Source organism: Notothenia coriiceps, unplaced genomic scaffold (assembly GCF_000735185.1).
Source record: "Notothenia coriiceps isolate Sejong01 unplaced genomic scaffold, NC01 NC01_scaffold00004300, whole genome shotgun sequence".
Taxonomy (NCBI): Eukaryota; Metazoa; Chordata; class Actinopteri; order Perciformes; family Nototheniidae; genus Notothenia; species Notothenia coriiceps.
In genome coordinates, this window is record NW_011337001.1 from 197,324 (window position 1) to 220,507 (window position 23,184).

General features: G+C 41.2%; 2 protein-coding genes across 2 annotated transcripts in view; one reads left to right on the top strand and one right to left on the bottom strand.

The window, feature by feature from the left end:
- Window positions 1-358: 358 nt before the first annotated feature.
- LOC104942190 (laminin subunit alpha-2-like) lies at window positions 359-13,971 on the top strand. The gene is made up of 13 exons (XM_010767387.1): window positions 359-413; window positions 1,388-1,620; window positions 3,442-3,519; window positions 6,716-6,828; window positions 9,867-9,960; window positions 10,323-10,418; window positions 10,915-10,995; window positions 11,172-11,249; window positions 11,411-11,489; window positions 11,591-11,722; window positions 11,856-11,986; window positions 12,353-12,572; window positions 13,220-13,971. The coding sequence occupies exons 1-13, from the start codon at window positions 359-361 to the stop codon at window positions 13,378-13,380; spliced, it is 1,551 nt and encodes a 516-aa protein (XP_010765689.1). The 3' UTR covers window positions 13,381-13,971.
- A 1,823-nt stretch (window positions 13,972-15,794) lies between these two features.
- Window positions 15,795-23,184, bottom strand: part of LOC104942191 (regulator of G-protein signaling 6-like) — a 32,820-nt gene continuing 25,430 nt past the window's right edge. Inside the window, exons 10-12 of the mRNA XM_010767389.1 lie at window positions 19,934-20,023; window positions 19,537-19,590; window positions 15,795-16,964 (exon numbers count right to left, since the gene is read on the bottom strand). Coding sequence (XP_010765691.1) covers window positions 16,914-16,964; window positions 19,537-19,590; window positions 19,934-20,023 — 195 coding nt within the window. The 3' untranslated portion in view covers window positions 15,795-16,913. The remainder of the gene's footprint in view (window positions 16,965-19,536; window positions 19,591-19,933; window positions 20,024-23,184) is intronic.

Here is a 23,184-nt window from a genome sequence, read left to right on the forward strand (position 1 = left end):
GGAAAAGTCAGCGGACGATCTGCTCGTCCCTCGAAAGCACCCTTCTTTTTTCAAGGACAACAGACTAACCGACCCCGCCTTTAACCCGTTTCGGGTGCGGCGTTGCAGTTTGAGCGGGTTTTTGAAAACACTTCGCGCCTGGTAAAATATACGGAAGCCGTAACGTAATGAATCCCGTAATCGTAATTCCGGTCGCGTCCTTTGCGTCTCTCTGATTGAATACTGTTTGAGGTTTTATCTTTGTAGACCCCTCGCCGACCCTCTACTCTCCTCCACAGCCTGGCAAGACCGGCAAATGAGCCTCAAAGCCCCTTTACCGAAGTCATACTTCCGACGACCCTCACGGCGGTCGTCCGAAATGACTTCGGTCAGGGATTTGAGGGCCCTCGAAGGCCGGCCTAAACCCGCGGCCAGTATGCGGGCATTTCAACAAAACCGCCGACGGTCATTAGGTTTCGTCTTGTCTTTCTTCTTCACTGCTAGTGCGCCGAATAAACGTATTAGGAGGGGGCGTCCGTGATTTTAAAGGCCACACTTGCCGCTAGACATTGAATCAAGTACTCTTGATGTTCTCAAAGAGGGTCGCTTGCGAAAGTACACCGCTTTTCATGAGACCAGCACGAAGGTTCTCTAGAACTAATTTAGTTCCTGGGACTTTTTGGTGTGAACGCAACTAAATCGTAGTTCTCAGGAACCTTTGTGGGAAAAGTACTTGGTGTGAACGCGCCTATTGGGTCTATGAGGATTGGCCTTTATTGGATGTTTGTGTCAGTTTTGTGTTGATGGAAACATGAACAGATGCAGATATAGCATTTCAGTCAGACAACTCACTTGTTCTTAATAGTTTTATTAGAGCAGCATATAGTTGAGTTTGGCGTCCCCGAGCCTACAGGTGGAAGCTGGGGTGGTGGTGGGGCGAGCAGCAGCACGTGAACGCATCAGCAATGTGACAGCGCCGCAGCATTAGCGAGGAGGCAGAGGCAGGAAGACCTGGCAGCTTAAATAGAGCGGCAAGTTAAGGAGATAGTGTTTGGTTGGTTGTAAGAGGGACGCGTCACGTGTTAATGTATCATTGGTGCTCGAGTTGACTGCCTGAACGAGCTCGCAGGCTTCGCCCCATATATGGCACACATTTCCACTGCTAGAAACCATTCGTCTTCTCAGTGACAGTGGTGATGATCAGTGAAGCGTGACAAATTAGTTTCGGATAAATATACTCAGCAAATCCACTGTATGCATCTTTCAACATCAGTCAAAGAGACTATCTTATAGCAAGGTGAAAATATACGTGACTGATGAAGATACTGTAACACTCAATCTGATCTCATCTTAACAGGTCCCTTTAATTTTCATGATGGACTTTTATCTTATTTTGGTGTTCTTGCAGTGTCAGCCAAACGTCCAGTCATTTTAAATCTAATTGTCGGTCCATCTCTCAGTCTCTCAGATTTCTCCCTGCCTGTGTCCTTTGAGAACGCTGAAATCGGACAGTGCCCCAACATCGCCCCTCCGCCAGCTCCTCTTCCACTGCCCGAGGAAGAGGAGCCCGAGGAGGAAAAGGAGGTGTCGAAGCCTCTCAGTCCTCCTTTGACCCCGACACCAGCCCCAGGTCCTCCTGCTGTAAGTGGTTAAAAATTAACGTGGGAACACACGCACTTAGAATACTAAACACTCATGGGCATAACTTTCATCATTAATATTTTTTTAACAGATGGTGTTAAGGTATTAAAACTTAATGTCATGTGAAAGTTAGGGATGTTAATATTACACCGGAGGGGTTTTACTTGCAGTAATTAAATGGGCAATATTTTTGTTTAGTTGGCCTATTCTAAGCTGTTGGCACATTTACAGTAGATGCACATAAGTCACATATAAAGACACAGTACAGTGAGGGAACTACATAAGCCCATATGCATTTTCAGAAGCGCACATAACTCCAACACATATTTATTATTTTCTTTTCTTTGATTGTTACTCACACCTGCACACCCATTTCTCTCTGATGAAATGCAGCCGTGGCCTCGCCCTGTTAGCTTAGCGCTTCATCACATAGCAGTTGTACAGACCATTAACTCTTCTTTATAGTCCCTTTAGCCTTGAGCCACTAAACTCCACCTCTGGCAGCCTGTCATGCAGTGCGGTTCCACGGCGCTACGCTAACTGTGCATGCCATGTATGCTTTATGAGCCCAGAGGAGCCAAAACACTCTCCGCTAACGTTTAGCTACTATGCTAAGAGGCTGGTGGGCAGTGAGTCATTCAATTTATACCCTTAGCATTGAGATAGACAAGAGATATATTTTTTATATTTAATGTATGACAAGCCTTGAAGCAGTCATAGTTTATCAGTTACCTGCTAAACTACACCTCTCAAAGGACATTGATCATGAAGCACAGAGCCATAGCTTGGCCAGCTCCGCTATAACTCTGTGGTCTGTTGCTTTATGGGCTGTAAGTTCATCTGTTTTATGACATAGAGTAGACCACAGGCTGTGAGAAGATATAGCTTTATAGTTAAACTGAGGTGGAAAGTACGTTTTCACAATATTTCAGTGAGTAATTACGTTTTATTAGCTTACCAAATACAAGCTGGCCTCCATTGTAAAGTATACTTTTGTAAAGATTATCTATTTATTTTTTTGCTTTATTCTGTCTCAAATATGACACTGCCTTACTCTGATGATACACCAGGCTACACTACTTGATTATCACCCAATTTGAAGTCCTTGTGATTTAATAACATCTAAATCGATTTTCTTTTATGATTAGATTTATAGAGACAGATACACTAATCTGTCCACCTTCAGCCGGGAGTAGTCAGCATGTTGGTGCTTTAATGGATCATGTCAGGTAGTTAAAACACATCATTATGAAACAGTTTTTTATAATGACAGTGTAGATCAGAGTTTTACACAATTACTATGTGTATTGTTTTGCTGCTGCATCAGAGACGCAGCTCTGCACACAGTAAACATGCATTTTCCATCCACAGCAAAATATATCGTCAGCCTGAAGGAAAAAGCACAACTGTCAGTAAATAACATTCTCAGCATTTGCTCGCAAAGAGAGGCTTCTTTATCTCCCACTTTTCTTTTACAGCAAACTCTCTACTTGTGATTCTTGATGCACCAATTTAGAGGTTGAAGAGACTCTTTTAGGAGGACCTTACAGGCTCCAGTGAACCTCTTAAAACATGAAATCTCTAATTAGCATTTTAAATCACAGCTCACTAAAAACCCACATTAAAAAGTCAAATGGGTCACGTTCTCAGGTAACAAAATCTCACACATTTCCTGCATATCTTCAATAACCTCTTTAAGCTTCCACGTTTATGACACCATTGCTTATCTGTATCTGATTGGAGGAGTGTGTGCTTGTCATAAACTCTGTCGCCATGGCTGCCACTAATGCGCTTCCTTTCCACCTGACTGCTGACCCTCAGGAGGCCACGCCCCCTCCTGCTGCCACGCCCACTGCTGCAGCCCCGCCCACCGCCAACACGGAGCCCAGCGCTGACTTGGTATACATACACACACATGCACACAAATGGTGATCAATCAATGTTCAACACTGAAGGCGCTTATCACACTTTGGTTACAGAAGCAATACATGACCAATACATTGTAGTGTTTGATTTTCCATAGGTTTCTTTGACAGTAAGAAAAGTATGGAACAGCCCAGGATTTGTCCTTTAACACACACACACACACACACACACATACACTCACTCACTCACTCACTCACTCACTCACTCACTCACTCACTCACTCACTCACTCACACACACACCATCAACCTTAGCCCTTTTTCACTTGCTTCCTCCATTTACCTTGTTGTCTTTTCATTCTAAAATCAGGTATAGTCTCATACTTACTCAGAGCTTTCTGGTAAAGATTCATAAAGCTTCCATGCAAAGTACATTTTTCACCCATTTACTCCTTTTTCACCGAGAGAAAGTCTGTTGAGAAAAGCTTTATTTATCTACCTCCTTCACATTTGTCCTGAGCAGCTCCGTGCTGGTTGCCCTGACCAGCTCTGCTCCAGCAGCTCGGGGTTAAGTGCTTTGCCCAAGAGCCCTTGACATTGGTTATTGAGAAAAGTGAGAGCCTTCTCATTTAATACTCTCATGGTGAGGAGATGTTACACACCACCACCCACTCTCTTTCCAGCTTTTGCATTGCTTTACAGGTGATTAGTTTACACAGCGATGTACTTTTCACATTCAACTGCCTCCTTAAGATCTTGGTGCAGCTTTTGCATCGACAGCATTAGTGGCCTCAAGCTTTTCTTGTTTGAATTCAACACCTGTCTTTGAAACACTATTAAGCCATTTAGTGACTATTAGCATATGCTGAAGGACCATTGCACTGCACCGTCTTTAAATTGGTCCTGAGTTCAGCAGTACAACAGTTGTAGCTAGAGCTAATTACAACCAGAGGTCAAAAGGGTAGCTTCTGTGAAAACTACAATAAGCAGAGCACAGACTTCTGATCTCTCTACGACACACACACTTATACGTAATCCCAATTAAATTACTTCAGATTCTATTGGTGTGACCTCCAACCAGAGACCAGCCGCTGTAAATGGAAGACGGCTTTCCTATTGTTCGCTTAATGGAAAGACGCGGAGGGGATGAGAGAAAGGGAGGGAAGAGAGGGGATGGACGTGAGCACAGAGAAAAGGTGATGTGAGCCATTGAGGAAGAGGAGGAAAGGAAGAGAGGGAGAGTCTTTCTGAGCAGAGCGGGCGAGCCTTTTGTTGGCTTAATGGAAAGACGGAGGAGAGGAAGCGACAGAAGAATGAAAGGAGAGGGAAGGAAAGAGCTCCCGAGCCAGTGACATCTCCCTTTTGTTAGATAGGGGGAGAACGAGAAAGAGAGTAAAAAGAGGAAGGTTGAGGAGGAGGAGGAGCGGGTATGAGGACAGAGCACGATAAGAGGTGAGTGTCAGCTGTAACAAAGCAAGGTCACGGTGTGGAGAATGTCTTCACTTGAAAGGGAACAAGAGAGGAGAGCAGATTAAGACACACACACACACACACACACACACACACACACACACACACACACACACACACACACACACACACACTGTCCCTCTCTCTCTAACTTTGTCTCACACTGACACTGGAGGTATGGCAAAAAGCTTTGGTACTTATTAAGAAATATAATAAGACCCAGAAATGAGTAAGGAAGTGCAGATTGGAGGAAAGGAGGCACAAAGTAAAATGTGGGGGATTAATTGAGGACAGGTAAAGACAAAAAGTGGAGTTAGAAGTGAAAGGAGATGGAGAAAGGAGGGCATTAAAAAGTGAAGGTCTTCCACTGGAGGCAGGGGTCGGTGATGGATAAGACATAGATGGCTGAAAAACAGGTGAAGGTAGAGGAGATCAGACCTTAAAATAGGAAAGGAGAGAGGAAAGGAGATGAGAGGAGAAGAGGTGAAGGGTCAGGAAAGGAAGGAGAGAGGAGGATAGATAGGTGGAAAGGTGATTTGGCAAGGTTTAAAATGTCAGAGAAGGAAGAGAAGGGAAAGGTAGAAAGAGAAAATGAGTGGTAAAAGAAAGGAAGGAATGGAGTTAGAGGACAACACAGGACGGGAGTCTACAAGATCAGTTGGGAAGATACTAGAGGGAGGAAGCAGCAAGAGAGGAAGGTGGGGGGTAAATATGGGAGGAAAGGAGCAGACAGGGACGTTGCAGGAGAATTAAAGAAGAGATAGTGGTGGATAGAATAAATAACAACCATTGGAAACAAGCCTTCAAGTGAACAGAAAAGGATAAGTCAGCATAGAGGGAAGGAGTCTGAAATCTAGAGGACCGAGAGGGAGAGGAGACGTGATTTTAGAGTCAAGAAGAGCAAGGAGAAGTTCACCCGAAGGAGGTAGAGGAGGGAGATATTGGAGTAAAGCAGGGAAGTAAATAATAAGAGGTGTGGTGAAGAGGACTGGAGAAGGGGAAAGTGAGAAAGTGAGATGAGAGAAAGGAGTGTAGAGGAAGTAGGAGCAGATGGGAGAACAGAAGGAAGACTTGGACAAGGGGAAACAGATAAATGAAGGAAGCAAGTGGAAGAAAATTGTAGTAGAAAGGGAATAAAAAGAAAATGTCATAACTTAAACACCGTTACTTTTACAACACTGACATCTTCTGGTCCCCGGCGGTACTGCACCCTGGAAATGCTAAGGGTTAAACGATCGAATGCCTTGGTTACCCCGCTGCCAAACTGAAAAAAGGATCAAATGAAAATCCGACTGTGGTGTTTGAAGATTAAAAGGATAGATGGGCAGGATTTATGATGATCAAACTGTGGGAGGAGGGTCCATTGATCTGAAAACAGTGTCAGCCAAATCCACCTTGGCAGTATCTGATTGGAGATGAAGAGGCAATAGACAAACAGTGATCAAAGATGATGGCAATTTAATTCCTTTTAAAATGCTACAACTTGCTTTAGTGCTTGGTATGGTAATCTTTTAATGCACATCCAAGGCACACTTAACCATTTACTTTATAATCTTCATTTATCTGTTTTCCATATAATAAACTATTGCTAGTGACCTATACGTCCGTTAAGTCCCTGCAGATCAGACGCAGAAACCCTATCGTTGTGATTGGCTCGTTCTGCTCAGGTGCTCAGGTGCTCAGGTTCCTGTTGACAGGAGGCAGTGGAGCCGTGCTCTGAAACCTTCTCATTGTACCTGGCGTGTTGTTTCCAATCTGCAGGACTCATGTGCGTCAGCTGTGGCCCCGGCCGCTCTGGAGAAGGCCTATCAGTTCGGACTGACCAAAAACAGCCACATGAGCTTTGCCTTTGAAGACGCCAAAGTCAGAGAGAGGTATGAAACACGGGGGAGGAAATTCGGATTTTTTTATGTGGGTCGGCTTTGTGTCGACCGGGGGGGGATTTATCTTACAATATAAAAATGACAATATAACTTTTCAATGTTAAATGATGTGGCTGGCTAGAAGTCAAAACATCTCTAACACTCGCTGAAGTCTAAGAATGTTATATACAATACAATTGTTTCCTCAACATACGCCTATGCTTTTATAATTCCTGCATACTTACTTTATTTTTTTTTTTCAATATACTATACAATGACCTTTTTTTATTTTATTTCAAAGTACTATAGTATGATTTTTTAAAGTATTTATCCACATACTATACAATGACTTAATTAATACCTTGACTTTTTTCATGACATATTCGACATATGTTTTAACATACTACAGTATAATTATTTTCGACATGACTTTTTTAAGGTTAATTTCACATACTATCTTACTGTATGTCTAAATTATGTATCGATATACTATGAATTGGTTTTGATTCTTTTCAAAATGCTATAGAGAGGTGAAGCCCCGCCCATCTACTTCTGACCCATGGGACCTTATTTCGGAAAAATTATGTATTGAAGTCAATGGAGAGAGAAAGATTATCTTTCGATCCCGTTTGATTTGTGCCACGAATTAGACATATGATGTTTGTCAATCTTAAAAAATTATTTCCAAGTCAAAAAAGTCACAGTTTGTCGTAAAACTGTTGAAATATAAGAAAATGAAAAATACGCAGCTAGAAAGACTACAAATTCCAGAGTCGCGTAAGTGAATTTAGCTAGCTGACATTAACGTTACACATTACACTCGTGTTACTCACCGAAACCGGTGACATCCCCATCTTAAGGGACTCTTGGGTTATTGCTTTAACAGTTTATAGACCGGAACTACTTTCCCTGATGTTCCTACGGGAATGAAGAGAAACTCTATCCTCTTGTATTTATATATATTTATAAATATATCATTATTATAATTAAGTAAAGTTCATTATAATAAAGCTTAAAGATTATTAAGTCTACTTACTTCAGATTTCAGCTCCGATTAAAAAACACACTTCCGTTAAACTGCTGTTGACTGTTCGGACGCGTCACCATAGCAACGAGATGTGCGCCTGCGTTGTTTACTGGCATGGAGCGGAGGGGCGGGGCTAATAAAACCCTGAGGATTCTTCAGAGACACAGTCCCCGCCCGCCCCGCCAGGATGAACTGGATTGGAAAATACGTATTTTTAAAAACGACACATTTGTATTGTTTGCTTAATGTTGTGTACCATCATTCTTCTTCTTTCATATTTACAGTCTATGGTTTAAATATATAATAATATTTTACATCCATCTCCGCAAAATAGGATTGGTTTGTTATTTTGAGAAATAAAAACATAGTATATTTTTGTGAAAATGGCGACATGATAACACCATAGACTGTATGGATAACACACATCTGTATTTGTGAAAAAGAAAATTAAATTAAAAAGTGGCGACAGATAACTAGTGCCTTTATTTCTTTATTTTGTTCAGATGTTTTTGAACAGGCAGTTTTTAGGGCGGCCCCGCGAACTCCCCCCTAAGGACCCTGAACTCAGCATGTCAACATTAGCTTCCATGCTAACCTGATGCTAACAGACTACCTAGCTTCAGAGGATCCTCAGGAACACACAGAATAGAGAATAAAGAAGATACTCAGGTAGAAGATGAGTGACGTCACGGTGAAGAAGGAGGGCATGGACCTGGCGGAGGTGGAGAGCAGGTCAGTCCGCGGAGGGAGAGCTTCACCCGGAGATCAATGCGCAGAACCCCCTTTACCTTCCCTCACATTTAGAGTTTAACGATCACTATCAGACACACAGGCCATAAAATACAGCTCTTTTCACAGGTCCTCAGCCGGGGAGGGCTCACTGTTCATAACGCTATCCTCCAGTACACCTGGCTGCTTATTTACACCAAGAAACTCAACATTGCATCACTTCTTTAACTGCGTTTTACTAAAGGGCTATCCTCAGCATATCCCCTATTCATCACAGCAGCATGTTGACAAGGCATTAACACAATGTGAAAATAAAAAGGAGGACAAAAATGAACATCCAATCATTAGAAACTATTCCCTTCTTTATTTGAATATCTTGTTGAATCAATCAAATAGTTAAAGAGTCCTCTCCTGCTGATGTTCAGGTGTATATCAGTATGTAGTGTCTCTACTTTAAAGAGTCCTCTCCTGCTGATGTTCAGGTGTATATCAGTATGTAGTGTCTCTACTTTAAAGAGTCCTCTCCTGCTGATGTTCAGGTGTATATCAGTATGTAGTGTCTCTACTTTAAAGAGTCCTCTCCTGCTGATGTNATTTTTTAAGATTAACAAACATCATATGTGTAATTCGTGGCACAATTCAAACAGGATCGAAAGATACGTTTTCTCTCGCCATTGACTTCAATACATAATTTTTCCGAAATAAGGTCCCATGGAGGTCCCCCGGAAAGGGAGGGACTTCGCCTCTCTATAGAACTTATTTTTCAACATATTATACTATGACTTTTTTCAATTTGTTTACATAATGTTACTTTGTAGCATTCATTAACTGGGCATTTTTCTACATTCAGATAGCTTGCTTTTCATATCAAAATGTCAGTGCTAGAAAATAGGATCAAATAGCTGTCTTACTCACTTAAAACTGCAATTTTTCTTTCTTTTTGTTTACTTATTATTCCACGCTATGCCTTATTAATTTAATTTGGTTAGGACATTTTACTTGTTCCGCTTTTAATGAATAAAACCATTTTTGTGTGAAGCAATTCCAGCCATTTAAATCAACAGCGACAAGAACTAATTGCATCCATTGGTTGGAAAATTGTAAGTGTTTTATTACCCTCGGAGGAAATCATTTTTTTGGTTTTTGTTGCAATGATGTGATAATCCAGTATCCTGATCAAAATGCAAAACATCACATAGACATATTGTGCCTGTGTGTTTTACTGGGCCCTCTGGTGTTGTTCATATGTACAGACTGTGTTAAATCATTTCTTTATCATATGTGTGTGTCTCAGGTTAATATTGGAGTTTGAGCTGAGGACGAAGGAGGAGTCTGGTCTCGTTCTCTACATGGCAAGAATCAACCATGCTGACTTTGTCACCATCCAGGTATCCACTTACTGCTTTATTTTCCCTCCCATTAGTCCCAATGTTTAATGCTTTAGGAAAACACAGGTTGCTTCTTTGTATCTTAAAGCACCGTCTCACTCATTATATAAGGCTCAGCTCTGTTTACAACACAAGAAAAAGCTCGTACACACTGTTGTGACTGTTGTAAAACACACACACATTATGACAACTTTATCCAAAAGCAGACACAGGTGAGTATTTGAGTCGTTTATTCCCCCATCTTTATTCACACAGGATTCCTCTCTGCCATCACCAAGGTCCTTATATTCATGACAAAGTCCATAGACGGTCACATTAGACATCTCATTGTATCATGACCCTCTGTGTGTCTCCTCCTGCAGATCAAGGACGGACAGGTGTGTCTGGGTTATGATCTCGGTCATGGAAACATCTCTGGCTGCGTCCCCTTCTCCATCAACGATGGGAACTGGCACAAGGTAAGTTCATTCATACTTGTTACTTCATTTTGCTGCAGGACAATATTTTAGTTTCTTAATATATACTCTGAATGGAAAACTACTTTTAGGACAATACTCTGCTTAGCTTCAGTGTAATTTGAGGATAACAAAAGTGTTAAGCACTGATGTTAGTAATTGTTTGATGGCAATTTACATGTTACTTGTTACTTGTTAGACCAATTCTGGTCTACAATCGACTTTTAGAGTTTAACTAGATATTAAGATACTGTCGTCATATTCATAGTTTCACCATTTTCTTAGTTGCATTTTTTGCCATCCAGAACATTAAGTCCTTCAGATTCACTTTACACAAGTCCCAAATGTATTGAATATTAAATCACAAGATGGCAGCATTTTCCCTCTACACCATAGACAGCAGATGGTCTCTGTATTTATATTTTGGTTTAAATGCTCCTTATTCCCTTTTTCCTCATGTCTTACTGACCCGTTTTTTATTTGTTATTTTTTCCTTTAGATCCGTGTGAGCCGTGTGAAGCAGAGAGGTCTTCTCATGGTTGATGGGCGATACAGCAAACAGATGATCAGTCCAAAGAAGGTACATTTGTTTTCTATTCTAACTATGTTTCCAATATACTGTACTATCACATACAAATAAGCACATGACAGACAAGGAAGAAGAAAATATCCCTCAGATCTTATAGCCATGCATATGTTGATCACGTTTTAAAGGACTATTTTTGTGGCAATAACAACTTGTCTTTCCCTCACCAGGCTGACCTGTTGGACGTGGTGGGACTCCTGTATGTTGGTGGATTTCCGACAAACTACACAAGCAAGAGAATAGGACCGGTAAAACCTATTTTCATGTCGCCCAAGAATGTCATATTTCTATTTAGTATCTAAACTCAATTTGTTTTGTTCAAACAATTAATTACTTTTGCAATAATTGACTAAGAACAGTTAACTAATGTCCAATGTTTTTGAACCATCCCTTTTTTTTCTGTTCTTAGATTCTCTACAGTATCAATGGATGTATTCGTAACATGAAGATGGTTGGAGGTGCTGTAAGCGCTAAGCCAGGTGCTACAGGTGAGACATTTGTATTTACAATTGTAATTATCCAGGTTTGAAGTTTCATTCCTTTTAATACTTTTCAATGTATTCAACTGATTACTTTGTCCCTCTGCTAGGCCGCGCTGACGCTGTCATTGAGGACTTTAAATTGGACATGGCCACGCCCTCCTCCAGTCACATGGTGGGAAGATGCTTTGTTGCTACGGAGACGGGCACCTACTTTGAAGGCACTGGCTTCCTGAAAGCAGGTGAGATGAGACACTGAGACATCATTTACAAACATGTAACCTCAGCAAAAATCTGTTCTAGTTTAACTCATTTAAATGTAGTTTCCTTAGTTATAAAAAGGGAATATTTATACCTCTCCCTCCTTCTCTCTAGTCTCCTCCTACAGAGTGGGTCTGGATGTGTCGATAGCCTTAGAGTTCAGGACCAGCAGAACCAATGGCGTGCTTTTGGGCATCAGTAACCAAGCCAACGATGGACTGGGACTAGAGATTGTCGAGGGCAAGGTACGTAACATTGACTAAAGGAATCCAACATTTGGGGAAATAGTTATTCAATTTCCACTAGAAATTGAGAAGAAAAAGCTTTACTGTATAAAGTAAGACTGTTAAATAATAGATCAAAAGAACTGGAAACGGCTATCCTGTCCAACCTATCATACAAGAAGTATTATTCTCTCATCTCACTCTTAACCAGAAAACAAATAAGTGTGAAGGGTGCATTATATATCTACTTTAGAAGTAACGACTGAGCTTGTCCGAGCAATAGCTTGGTTTAAATGATCACAGAACAAAACATGTACTTAGATACATATGCATGACATCTCAAAAATATCGTTTAAAACAAGCATTTCTTCCCCTTCCTGTCACCAGCTGCTCTTCCACGTTGACAACGGAGCTGGACGAATCACAGCAGAGCACATGCCTGAGGGCGAGGGCTTCTGCGACGGCCAGTGGCACTCGGTCACTGCCAAGAAGCTGCGGCACCGCGTGGAGCTGGTGGTGGACGAGAAGCAGAGCCAATCAGAGAGCCCCAACGCTCGCTCCAACACGTGTGACACAAACAACCCCATCTACGTCGGAGGATATCCGGGTACGACTGCTTTCTAACTCGCATACTCAGTATTATACCTTAGTATACATTAAAAACACATTAGTATTAGTACATTTTGTGGATCAAAGAGCAACTTTAAAGGTCAAATCCACTTTTTCCTGTCTCTTCTACATCAACATGTGTCCCCTCTGTGGAAAGAGATTCTAAAAGTTTCAGGAAAAAAGATTGTCTCTCTTTTTGTCCTGATCCATTTCTATAAAAACCTGTCTGAAAATGAGCTGATCAGATTTTGGCCACTTTATGATGTCATAACGATGTGTTGGCTTGTGTAACCATTAGCCAATCACCAACCAAGGTAACCCCCCCCCCCCCCCACCCTTATCACCTGAATCTCCTCCTAGAGCACCATTGAGTTCTTTTTAACCAAATATCTCTCAGAGGGGCGTGGGGAGGGGCTCCTTATTTTCATCTAAAGTAACAGACAGAGAATCAGCACTTTGGAAACAGGGCTGAAACAGAGGGGATTATGGGTAATGCTGCAATGATCTGTGTGGTATTTGGAGCCAAACACTTCAGAGACATCTTCTGTATATATCTGAGACCTATAATATATTGATGAGAAACAGTATCATAGGGGACCTTTAAATACAAATATGTGAGAGGTTCTGTTTTTCTTTCTCTCTCAGGTGGAGTTCGGCAGGCGGCTCTCTCCACCAACACGTCCTTCAGAGGTTGTATGAGGAACCTGAAGATCACCAAAGCTTCTAAGACCATGGAGGTGCAGTTCAACAAGGCTCTGGAGATTAAAGGAGTGCAGCCTCTCTCCTGTCCCGCTGCAGCTGCCTAACTGCTACCTTAGAGCTTCCCCTTTGTTGTCCACTCAACAGAGCACTTCTACAAGGGGCTACACATGTTCAAATCTTGCCGCTCTTCTAATTTCTTTGTTTGGTCTCCTCTGTCGCCCTGCCTTTGACCCAGAAATGTATCTCAGTGAACTTTTGAAGGAAGGATGTCTCGAGCAGAGTATGGATATTCTTTCATAATCGTTGACAATGGACAGATTACAGTTACATTTAATTGACTAAAATGATTGCTCCAAAGCATAGATGTCTTATTTTTTGGTTGCCTCGACTCCTATCTCCTCATGTCGCTTCCTTGCTTCCTGGGCTCCAGTAAGACATAAGAAAAGGAGGCAATGAAATAATAAAGGATGTACAATCAGAGACATGAGAACAGCCCTCAGCCTTTAAACCTGCACTTCACAATGTTTTTATTTCAGCCCTCTTTGCAAGTTACCTAGTGCCGTTTTGAAGAAGGTAACAGACTTTTAACAACGTTTTAGCACCCTCCAAACGTTAACCCTTACCTTTTCAGTATGAGACCCTGACTCTATGTACATTGTAAGGCTATGGACAATAAATCTTATCATGGCTACACATTGAGGTCTCTGTGTTTTAACATGTGTTTTTTAATCAACTGTATACTTAGAGAAACGTAATAATATTAAGACCTGTGCTCACAGTATTCAAGCTAATTATATTTGTGGGTGTATGATTAATGTTAGATTTGTTTTAGTTAAAGTATATAATATATATATTTACCCTTGTATCATAGACTTTGCTGGAAAGGATGAAAAAGTGTGTCCTTCATAAACCTTGTTCGCTGAGAATTTTTAAATGTTTTCAATCCACATTGTAAAGACATTATCTTATCACTTACAAAACAATAGACAAAGTTGGACTTCTTGTCAACTTGTTTTTCAGATATCTTTAAATACCTTTGACATTCCATACTTAATCAATGGCTTTAATCACTATAATGGAGAATTGTCAAACAAGCTGGATCTTGAAATGTTGAGGTACCCATTTGGAGGTACAAGGTTTTTGTAGGACACTAATGGCGGTGGATTTTCTGCTAAATAATACTTCAGCAGTTGTTTCTGAAATATAACCTTAATAGCATCAAACATATTGTCCTGTCCTTCTTTAAAACTGCAGAATATGACTAGTAGGGGAAGTTAGCAGGATTAAAAGTAAGATGACAGTAGTCTTTAAAGTTAAGTGATTTTAAGACCGATTTGATCAAGATTACGATTCAAGAGATGCTTGAAAAACAAACCTGTTGCTGCTTTTTACTCAAGCTCCACCAGGTGGTGCTACTTCACAGCTACTATGAGAGAGACACCTAAAAGCTCTGACTAGATCAACCACTGCTGCGTAATGATGTTTAAGACAATTAACATTCCCAGGGCCGCCACTTGCGGACAAGGCAAGGCAGGCAACTGCTTGGGGCCCCGGACCAGAAGGGGGGCCCCATTAAGAAGGTCCACAGCAACGACAACATGAAACACCCTTTAATTGACTGCAACGACATGTCGGGAAGCCCCCTCAAGGCGGCCCCATGCATAGCGCGCCGTAAAATGCTGCTTCTTATCTTGAGTTTCGTTGCCTCCCTCCGCTCCGGGGGGATGCTGTCGGCTGAGCGTGGTGATGAAAAGCTGGTTCGAGGGGCCCCCAGTGAATGTTTGCCTAGGGCCCCCACAGACTCTAGAATTGGCACTGAACATTCCCAATATCTTACATTAGCAAAAACTTCAGACCAACTACTTCAATAAGGATTCCAGTGGTGTTTCTCCTACCTAATTGCTATTTATAAAAAGTAATAGCTTGCCATTCTTCAGAACATTTCAGAAAATATCCCCACAGGGCCTTAAAAAAAGTGTAAAGCTGATTCTATCTTACAGTATGTCCATTTATAATAAAGTAAGTCTAAAAAATCATGAAATAGTATGTCGAAAAATATTATAGTATGTAAAAATGAATATATAGTAGTTCAAAAAAACGTCATACTAAGTTATAGTGTAGTGAAAAAGTCTTAAAAACGTGAAAAAATATATATAATTATGTAGGTCGACCATTTGGAAAAATAGTCATAATATAGTATGTCTGAAAAGTGTAATAGTATAGTATAACCTTTTAATACATTATTTTGATCATCATTCATAATTTAAGGGAAAGGAAAGGGTTCAAAAAGTATTCAATTTAGTTTCAGTATTCCTGCATATATCCTGTAACACTAAAACAAATGTTCCTGTAATTACTTCTGGGATGCACCAGAGGGCGCTATATGACTACAAGGAGAGAGAAGTACCTGTCAGATGGATCATAGTTCAAAAGTCGACTATTTGCTCCTTTTCGGGATTTCTTTGAGGCTCCTGGAGGAATGAAACGGAAAAACATGAAATAACAGACCAGCTTCATTGTGCATTCCTCGTTTATTATCATGGTCCCCTTTACATTATGTGAGGATGGTTGGAGGTCAGTCCACTATAAACCTTGTTGTGGCAGCCTAAAGTGGAATGTTCAGAAGATTAAAGCCTAACATTATATCAGCACGCTCATTTAAAGTTACACACTTTGTTTTTGTAATATGATCAACCTGTCCATACCTTGTGATGAAAACAAGATCACACCTCTGTTTGTTCAGCGTGGTTTGTACAATGCTTTGAAGACATTCTCGTTAAAAATGACAGTGGCAGTGATAACACATGAAAGTAGAATTGTTGTAGATATGCTGAATAACCTAAGAAATAGATATAGAATATGTTGTGTGTGTCCTGCTTTCCAGGAACGACCTACTGTACCAGAGCAGGTCAAGGTGTTTACAGGAAATAATATAAAGTTCTGTAGTTTCTGTCTGTAATGAGCATGAAAACAGGCATTAGTTTGAAGGACATGTAAACACGCATTGTAACCGACTAAACCACTCTTGTACAAGCACAGGTTTTCAATCTTGTGCCATCCCACATGATCAAAAAGCTCATTTGCTAAAAAGCAGGTGTCCTACTCCACCTGTTTGAACATCAATGTGTGGAATGAGCAGAAGTTCAGCTCGAGAGTGCGGATATGTATACTTCCTCACTCTCTTTCCCTTATATCATCCTAGGGAATGACGTGAGATAAAACAGCTAGCTACAGCATTAATCTAAGTCTCATTTGCATTCCATGTTTATATCATTGAAAGTAAAGCCTCTCCAGCGCCATATAGCAACATGTGTGTAGATAGTACAGAAAAACCAAGTGACAACAAAGCCTGGCGTGGTGCAGGCTTTTGAGTAGAAAGCTCCTAAGAAGATTGTTTTTTTCCTCTACACTGTGACAGCACTGTCCTGGTGTCAGGTCTGGTGACTTATTGCATGCTGTCAGTCCTCTTCAACAGATCTGAGGTGAGTTTCAAACATGGTGGCAGTCTGGGCTCGTTTTGGCGCCATCATCCGCCTCCCAAAGCCACACCCAACACCCCAGGGTCTTTTTCCAGCTGCTCCCCAGGGCCAAGCAGCTCTTCTGGGTACGGTTCCTCCTACTCTTCATCCAAGCCTGGTCAGGACGACTGCATGAGACCCGTCAGCCGTTTGCCCGTCAGAGACTTGCCCTGATGGGACGCAGAGAGATAAAGGGAGGGAGGGGGACAGCTGTCACCTTAAGAGCTTAACCAAGGAGCAGTGTGGGAGGAAAAGTTACTGAGAGCATCATTAGGTATGGTATTACTGCCTGGTATGGTAACTTGACAGAGCAGTCAAAGTCACAGATCGCTCGCCTGGTACAGACTGCTATGACAATTATGGGGGTTAAAAAGCACCCATCTCTCCAAAACATATACGAGCAGTCCATTATCAGACAGGCAAACAAAATGGTGTCTGATCCCACACACATACTTCACCCATAATTCCAGCTCCTACCTTCTGGTAGAAGATTCAGGGTTCCCAAGAGCAGGTTGAACCGCTATAAGCACTCATTCCTACCTACAGTTGCAAGAAAAAGTATGTGAACCCTTTGGAATTAACTGGATTTCTGCATAAGTTGGTCATAAAATGTGTTCTGATCTGCACGTTTGAAGTTTGCAAAAGAGCACCTGGATGTTCCACAGCACTACTGGCAAAATATTCTGTGGACAGATGAAACCAAAGTTGAGTTGTTTGGAAGGAACACACAACGCTATGTGTGGAGAAAAAAAGGCACAGCACACCAACATCAAAACCTCATCCCAACTGTGAAGTATGGTGGAGGGAGCATCATGGTTTGGGGCTGCTTTGCTGCCTCAGGGCCTGGACAGATTGCCATCATCGACGGAANAGCAGGCAAAACAAAATGCGTGTCTGATCGCCACCCACGTGATACTTCACCCAGCAATTCCAGCTCCTACCCTTCTGGTAGAAGAGTTCAGGGGTTCCCAAGAGCAGCGTTGAACCTGGCTATAAGCACTCATTCCTATCTATGTCCATTAAGCTTCTTAACATTCACATGAAATGAAATGTAGTCAAATGTAATGAAATGTACTTTTTAAATGTTGGCCATATGTCAGTATGTGCGTCTGTGTATTGTGTTTGTTCAAACGGTGTACAGAGATTTGGCGTGAGACACACGCATTTCACTCCATTCACACGCCACACCTTGTATTTTTCACGCAGAGATTTCTTTCCAGGGTACCGCCCACCAAGTTGCGCCGCAATTTTGTAAACAAACTAGGCTTGTTTGAGACGCGTGCACTCCATTAGCACCCGTTGACATTCGCGAGACAGAGGGCTTCATACTCCACTAGCACCCCCCCCCAACCCGTTGACATTCGCGGTACAGAGGGCTTCACAGGAACTTTGAGTGGAGTCAGAAGTTGGAGTAACAAAATCTAACTCTGAACTCTGTTCAAAACTTGAGAGCCCTGGGTGTTTGACTGATGATATGTGTATGTCTCTTAATGTCTACTATGTTTGTATATGTGCATGTATGCGGAACTGCAGGATGGAGTCCAGAACAAATTTCCTTACGGGGACAATAAAGTATATCGTATCGTATCGTAAACAATGATACCACAAGAAAATGCCTCGGTGGAGCAGTCGTGAAAAAGTTAAAGAATTAAAAAAGGCATTGTAGTAGTATGTGGAAAATCTGAAAAAGTCACAGTAGCCTATATAGGCAAAATAAAGTACATTGAAAAAGTTATATTATAGGATGTTGAACAAATATAATATAAGGAACATTTAGAGAAACGTCATAGTAACCATGTTAAAAGATATCATGAAAAAGTCATTGTACAGTATGTAGAAAAAACATCAGTATATCAGCATGTTGAGAGATTTGAAAGAAACTCATAGTATACTACGTCACAAAAAAATCATGATAAATGTCATGAACTAGTTTGTCTGAAATGGTTAGGTCAATTAGTCATGGTGTAGCATGTCTTCAAATTGTCTTAAAAAAGTCATAGTATAGCATGTCGAAAAATGTGTAAAACGTCATAGTACAGTTTGTTACAACATATCATGAAAAGGTAAATACTATGTAAATACCTTTTCATGATATGTTGTAACAAACTGTACTATGACGTTTTACACATTTTTCGACATGCTATACTATGACTTTTTTAAGACAATNGCTCCGCACCCCCTGCCTGCCGCTAGGGGGTGCTGCAGCGCCCTCAGCACCCCCCTTCCCGCGCCCATGCAAAGAGTTTTTTTTTTTCAAAAGTCAGCAGATTGACATATTATAGCATTTCTGTTTTTTGCTATACCATGACTTTCTTTTCAATTTTTTTACATACTATTTACCTTTTCATGATATTTTGTAACAAACTGTACTATGCCGTTTTACACATTTTTCGACATGCTATATGCTATATGCTACATGCTATGACTTTTTTAAGACAATTCTAAGACATGCTACACCATGACTAATTGACCTAACCATTTCAGACAAACTAGTTCATGACATTTATCATGATNCCCCTGCGTATATGCCGTGAGCTGATTATAGGGCCTTCATTGTAACAGTCGCGGGTTTACTGTGTGTTTGCGTGTGGGGAGTTTTTTTGTGCGTGCTCTATATTGCCCGTAATAGTGTTCACTGGAGTCCAGCACCTCAGCACCCCCACTCAAAATACCTTCCCGCGCCTCTGACTCTTTGTAATTGAATGAATGCAGTTGAAGAGTTATAAGCAGAGGGACACTCACCACACTGCGAGTGAACTTCTCCAGAGAGGTGCGTCGGCCCTGCTCCGTTTCCGGCTGGGAGTCCAAGAGGAACAGTTCAACAATTCAGTGTTTAAATAGCGTATGAATCTCACACACTTGAGCAGATCTGTTCACATTATTACAGATTAAGATAAGACAGTTTCTCTATTTTGTGTATTCTCGTCTGCCTGTAAAAACATGGGTTTGTATTTTGAGCAACATTCATGTAGGGACAAACCAAGTCAATAAATAACGTAAAAAAAGACCTCTCATTCCTGCCTCTTTACAAAGCGACCTGGTATATGACCTCACTTCCTGCCGTGTGTAATCACACATGGAGTATATCAGTGATGTGCAGAGAGATTGACCTGTGGGACAAACAGACAGACATGCTTACTTTCTTCTTTGCAATCAGCAGGTCCTGGTACACGTTGGAGCGCAGGAAGCGTGTGTAGCTGTCACTTTTCATCAGCTTGTAGATGTGGTCCTAAATGGAAAGAAAAGAGGCAGGAAGAGAAAGAGACAACGTGGGTTACATGCTTCCCAGGGCTTCTGTAAATCATTCTGAAACAGTGTTGTGCGAAACGTAAGGAGACGGTCAGGCCCGTCTACACTACAGGCATGAAAAAATCTTGAAGCTGGGCGTGTCTGAAGCTTGGCGATATTTTGCGAGCAACCAATCACATGAATCTCCCGCCCCCGACATACAAAGCAATAGCAATGTTAAAACGAAGTAAACTGGATATAAACTCTCCAAACAGGCGAAAAAACTATCAGTTTCACCCACTGTCTCTGCCACCTCCCTCCATGCCTGGTTCCTCCGGTTTGTATCCCGGTAAATAGTTCCGGCCGTAAAGAACCGGGTGATTTGCTACCGTAATATCTCGTTTGGAATATGAGGAAATTAACTGCAGTCTGGCTCTCCCAGCTTGCACGCGGTTTGATTGGCTGCGCTTGCACTGGCGGGATTTGCATAAACGGGATTTGATTGGCTGATGCCAAGCATCGAGCCTCAAAAGTTGAACATTGTTCAACTTTTGATGCCGATAGATGCTCGTGATGCTTGCAAAGCCATGCCATGCTCCCCACAATGCAGTTCGGCGAAGATTAAAAATCTTCTACGTCACCCCATTCAAGTGAATGGGCGAAGCGTTGAAAGCATTTTTTGATACCTGTAGTGTAGACGTACCGTAAGGGAGGAACATGATGTGGCAAATTAGGAACTCACTGACAGGACAAATGTGTAGATGTAACTTTCCCTTTCAAGCCTGTAACAGGAGAGGGTTTTTCACAGAAACACCACCAACCCCCAGACTCTTCTTTCCGTGTCTATCTCGCAGCGAGGCGTATTCTCTGTAAACCACTCCACAATAAACCCATTAGTAGATATTGGTGAAGCGTGTAGGAAAGACAAATGGGGCAGAGAGCAGAGTGGGATCGAGAGTCTGAAGAGGCACGCCTGACACTGATCACCTGGAGAGATTTAAATTAAAAGTGTGAGATTGCCGTTCTGAACGGTGCTAAACTTAGTTCCCCGCAGAGAGAGAGAAGGTGAGGGGACTGAGCTTTGTGATTACTGTACGATCCATGTTATAGATCAGCTAGGACTGGATGCCTATTTCATTGTTTCATGTGGCGAGAAACACTGTTGCACTGAAAGGGAATGGTGCTTTAGATTTGATCTTATTTTCAAACTTGTGTAATGCTCGTCACTGCTGCTAGAACTAAATCATTTCCCAATTTGGAATAAATAAAGTGTATATTTATCTATCTTTACACAAAACATAAACAGCATTAAGACATAGTGCACAAGATACACATTATTATAAAACGACATCTAAATACATTAAATCATTAAAAAGCAAATATAATACAAATTTAAGTAAGGGGAAATAGTACAGGAATAAAATACTATAACAAAAGTCACAGTGCAGTCACACCCTCCTGTTGTCTTCGGGTCAAATCTGACCGATTTAATACTTTCATCAATCATAACTTTTTTTTTTACATTCGATTGCATTAAGGCTTTATGATATCCTTCACAGTAGACATTTGAACATATAACATGGCTGATCACCACTTTCATTGAATTCTGGATGATTTATTCAACTTTGTAACACCCATGGTGTTCCTGGTCTCTCACACACACACACACACACACACACACACACACACACACACACACACACACACACACACACACACACACACACACACACACACACACACACANTACAAAATAAAAGACATTAAGAAAACGGCATTTAAAAACAGTCATTAAAAAGCAAAGATAATAAAATAAACATTAAAAGATAAAATACATGAATAAAAGTTTACAGTGCAGTTTAAGATGTGAATTGTTCAATTAAAAGCAGCAGCAAAAAGAAAAGTCTTCAGCCTTTGAAAGACCTTTACGTGCAGGCAAATGTGTTTTTGCCGGACAATGTGGACACAATAACAAGAAGGCCTCCACAGCTTAACACAATTAAAACAATAAGCCCATAATGAGTAAGATTTGTGAAGCCTACAATTTGTGATTTAAGGCTGTGGCAACCGTTAAACCCCTTTCATATTTTATTAATCTACCTGTACAATGTGATATTTATTTAAACAAGTCTACTTGTTTCAAGTACGTTCAAATATCCAAGTGCCGTTTTCAGTGTTCTATCTAGTGCAGCAATATGATGAAATGTTTCTTGTTTAACACTGTCTCATAAAAATCCTACAGCAATGGCTTTTCCCCTTATTTTTAAATGTGACTCAAACATTATTTTACATGTTTGGATATTCATATATTCTGAAAAGTCATCTACTTGATGTATTTTAGTCATTTCTAAAAGCTGATTCTTCAGGAGCGTGTATTTTAATGCCATTGTCCTGATATTACCACAGCTTAGTTGATTACATCCAAGTGGATATTGTAGATAATATGTGAAGAGCTGAGTACTGATCAATACATCTTGTTCCTGTCCTCTCACAGCTGAGGCCATGCACACCTTACGTATTTTTATTTTATAAAGGTGCATTTTAGGACTGCAGCCAAAAGAAGAACCTCGCAGAGCCCACAGAGCATTTCTGTTTTTATCGTCACTTCTAATATCTCCTCCTCTTTGCAGGACACAATTACAAATGAAAAGATTAGATATGGCATCCTTTATTTTTCCTTTCTGTTGCATTGGCTGTGGCATAGATGGGAGTGACATGGATGCTGGCCTGTGCCTTGACCTTTGACCCCTATTCCAAATTGCAGAATGGGGGAAATGAAGAGGCGCGTTCACACCGCAGTACTTTCCCAGTTTTCCGATATAGTTCCGAAATGTCGCGTTCACACCATAGACTGTATATAAAGGTTCACATCCGAAAAAAAAAAATCCGGAACTCAAATTAGTTCATGAGAACCTTTTTACCCCCTTTTCAGTCCCTGCTAGAGAGCAGGGACTTTCGTGGGAGAAAAAACTCCCAAAAAGTTTGTGAAGCCGCCATTTTATTATCCTCGCATTAGCATTATTAGCATTAGCATTAGCCCAGCGCAAAAACGCAGAGAGACTAACTTATGGCAACACAAAAGAAAACATGGGAGCGGTGGAGATGAGGAGGTGTCGGCGTTCTGGCGATTTCCTCGGAAGGCTTCAGTAGAAGCTGCTGGGA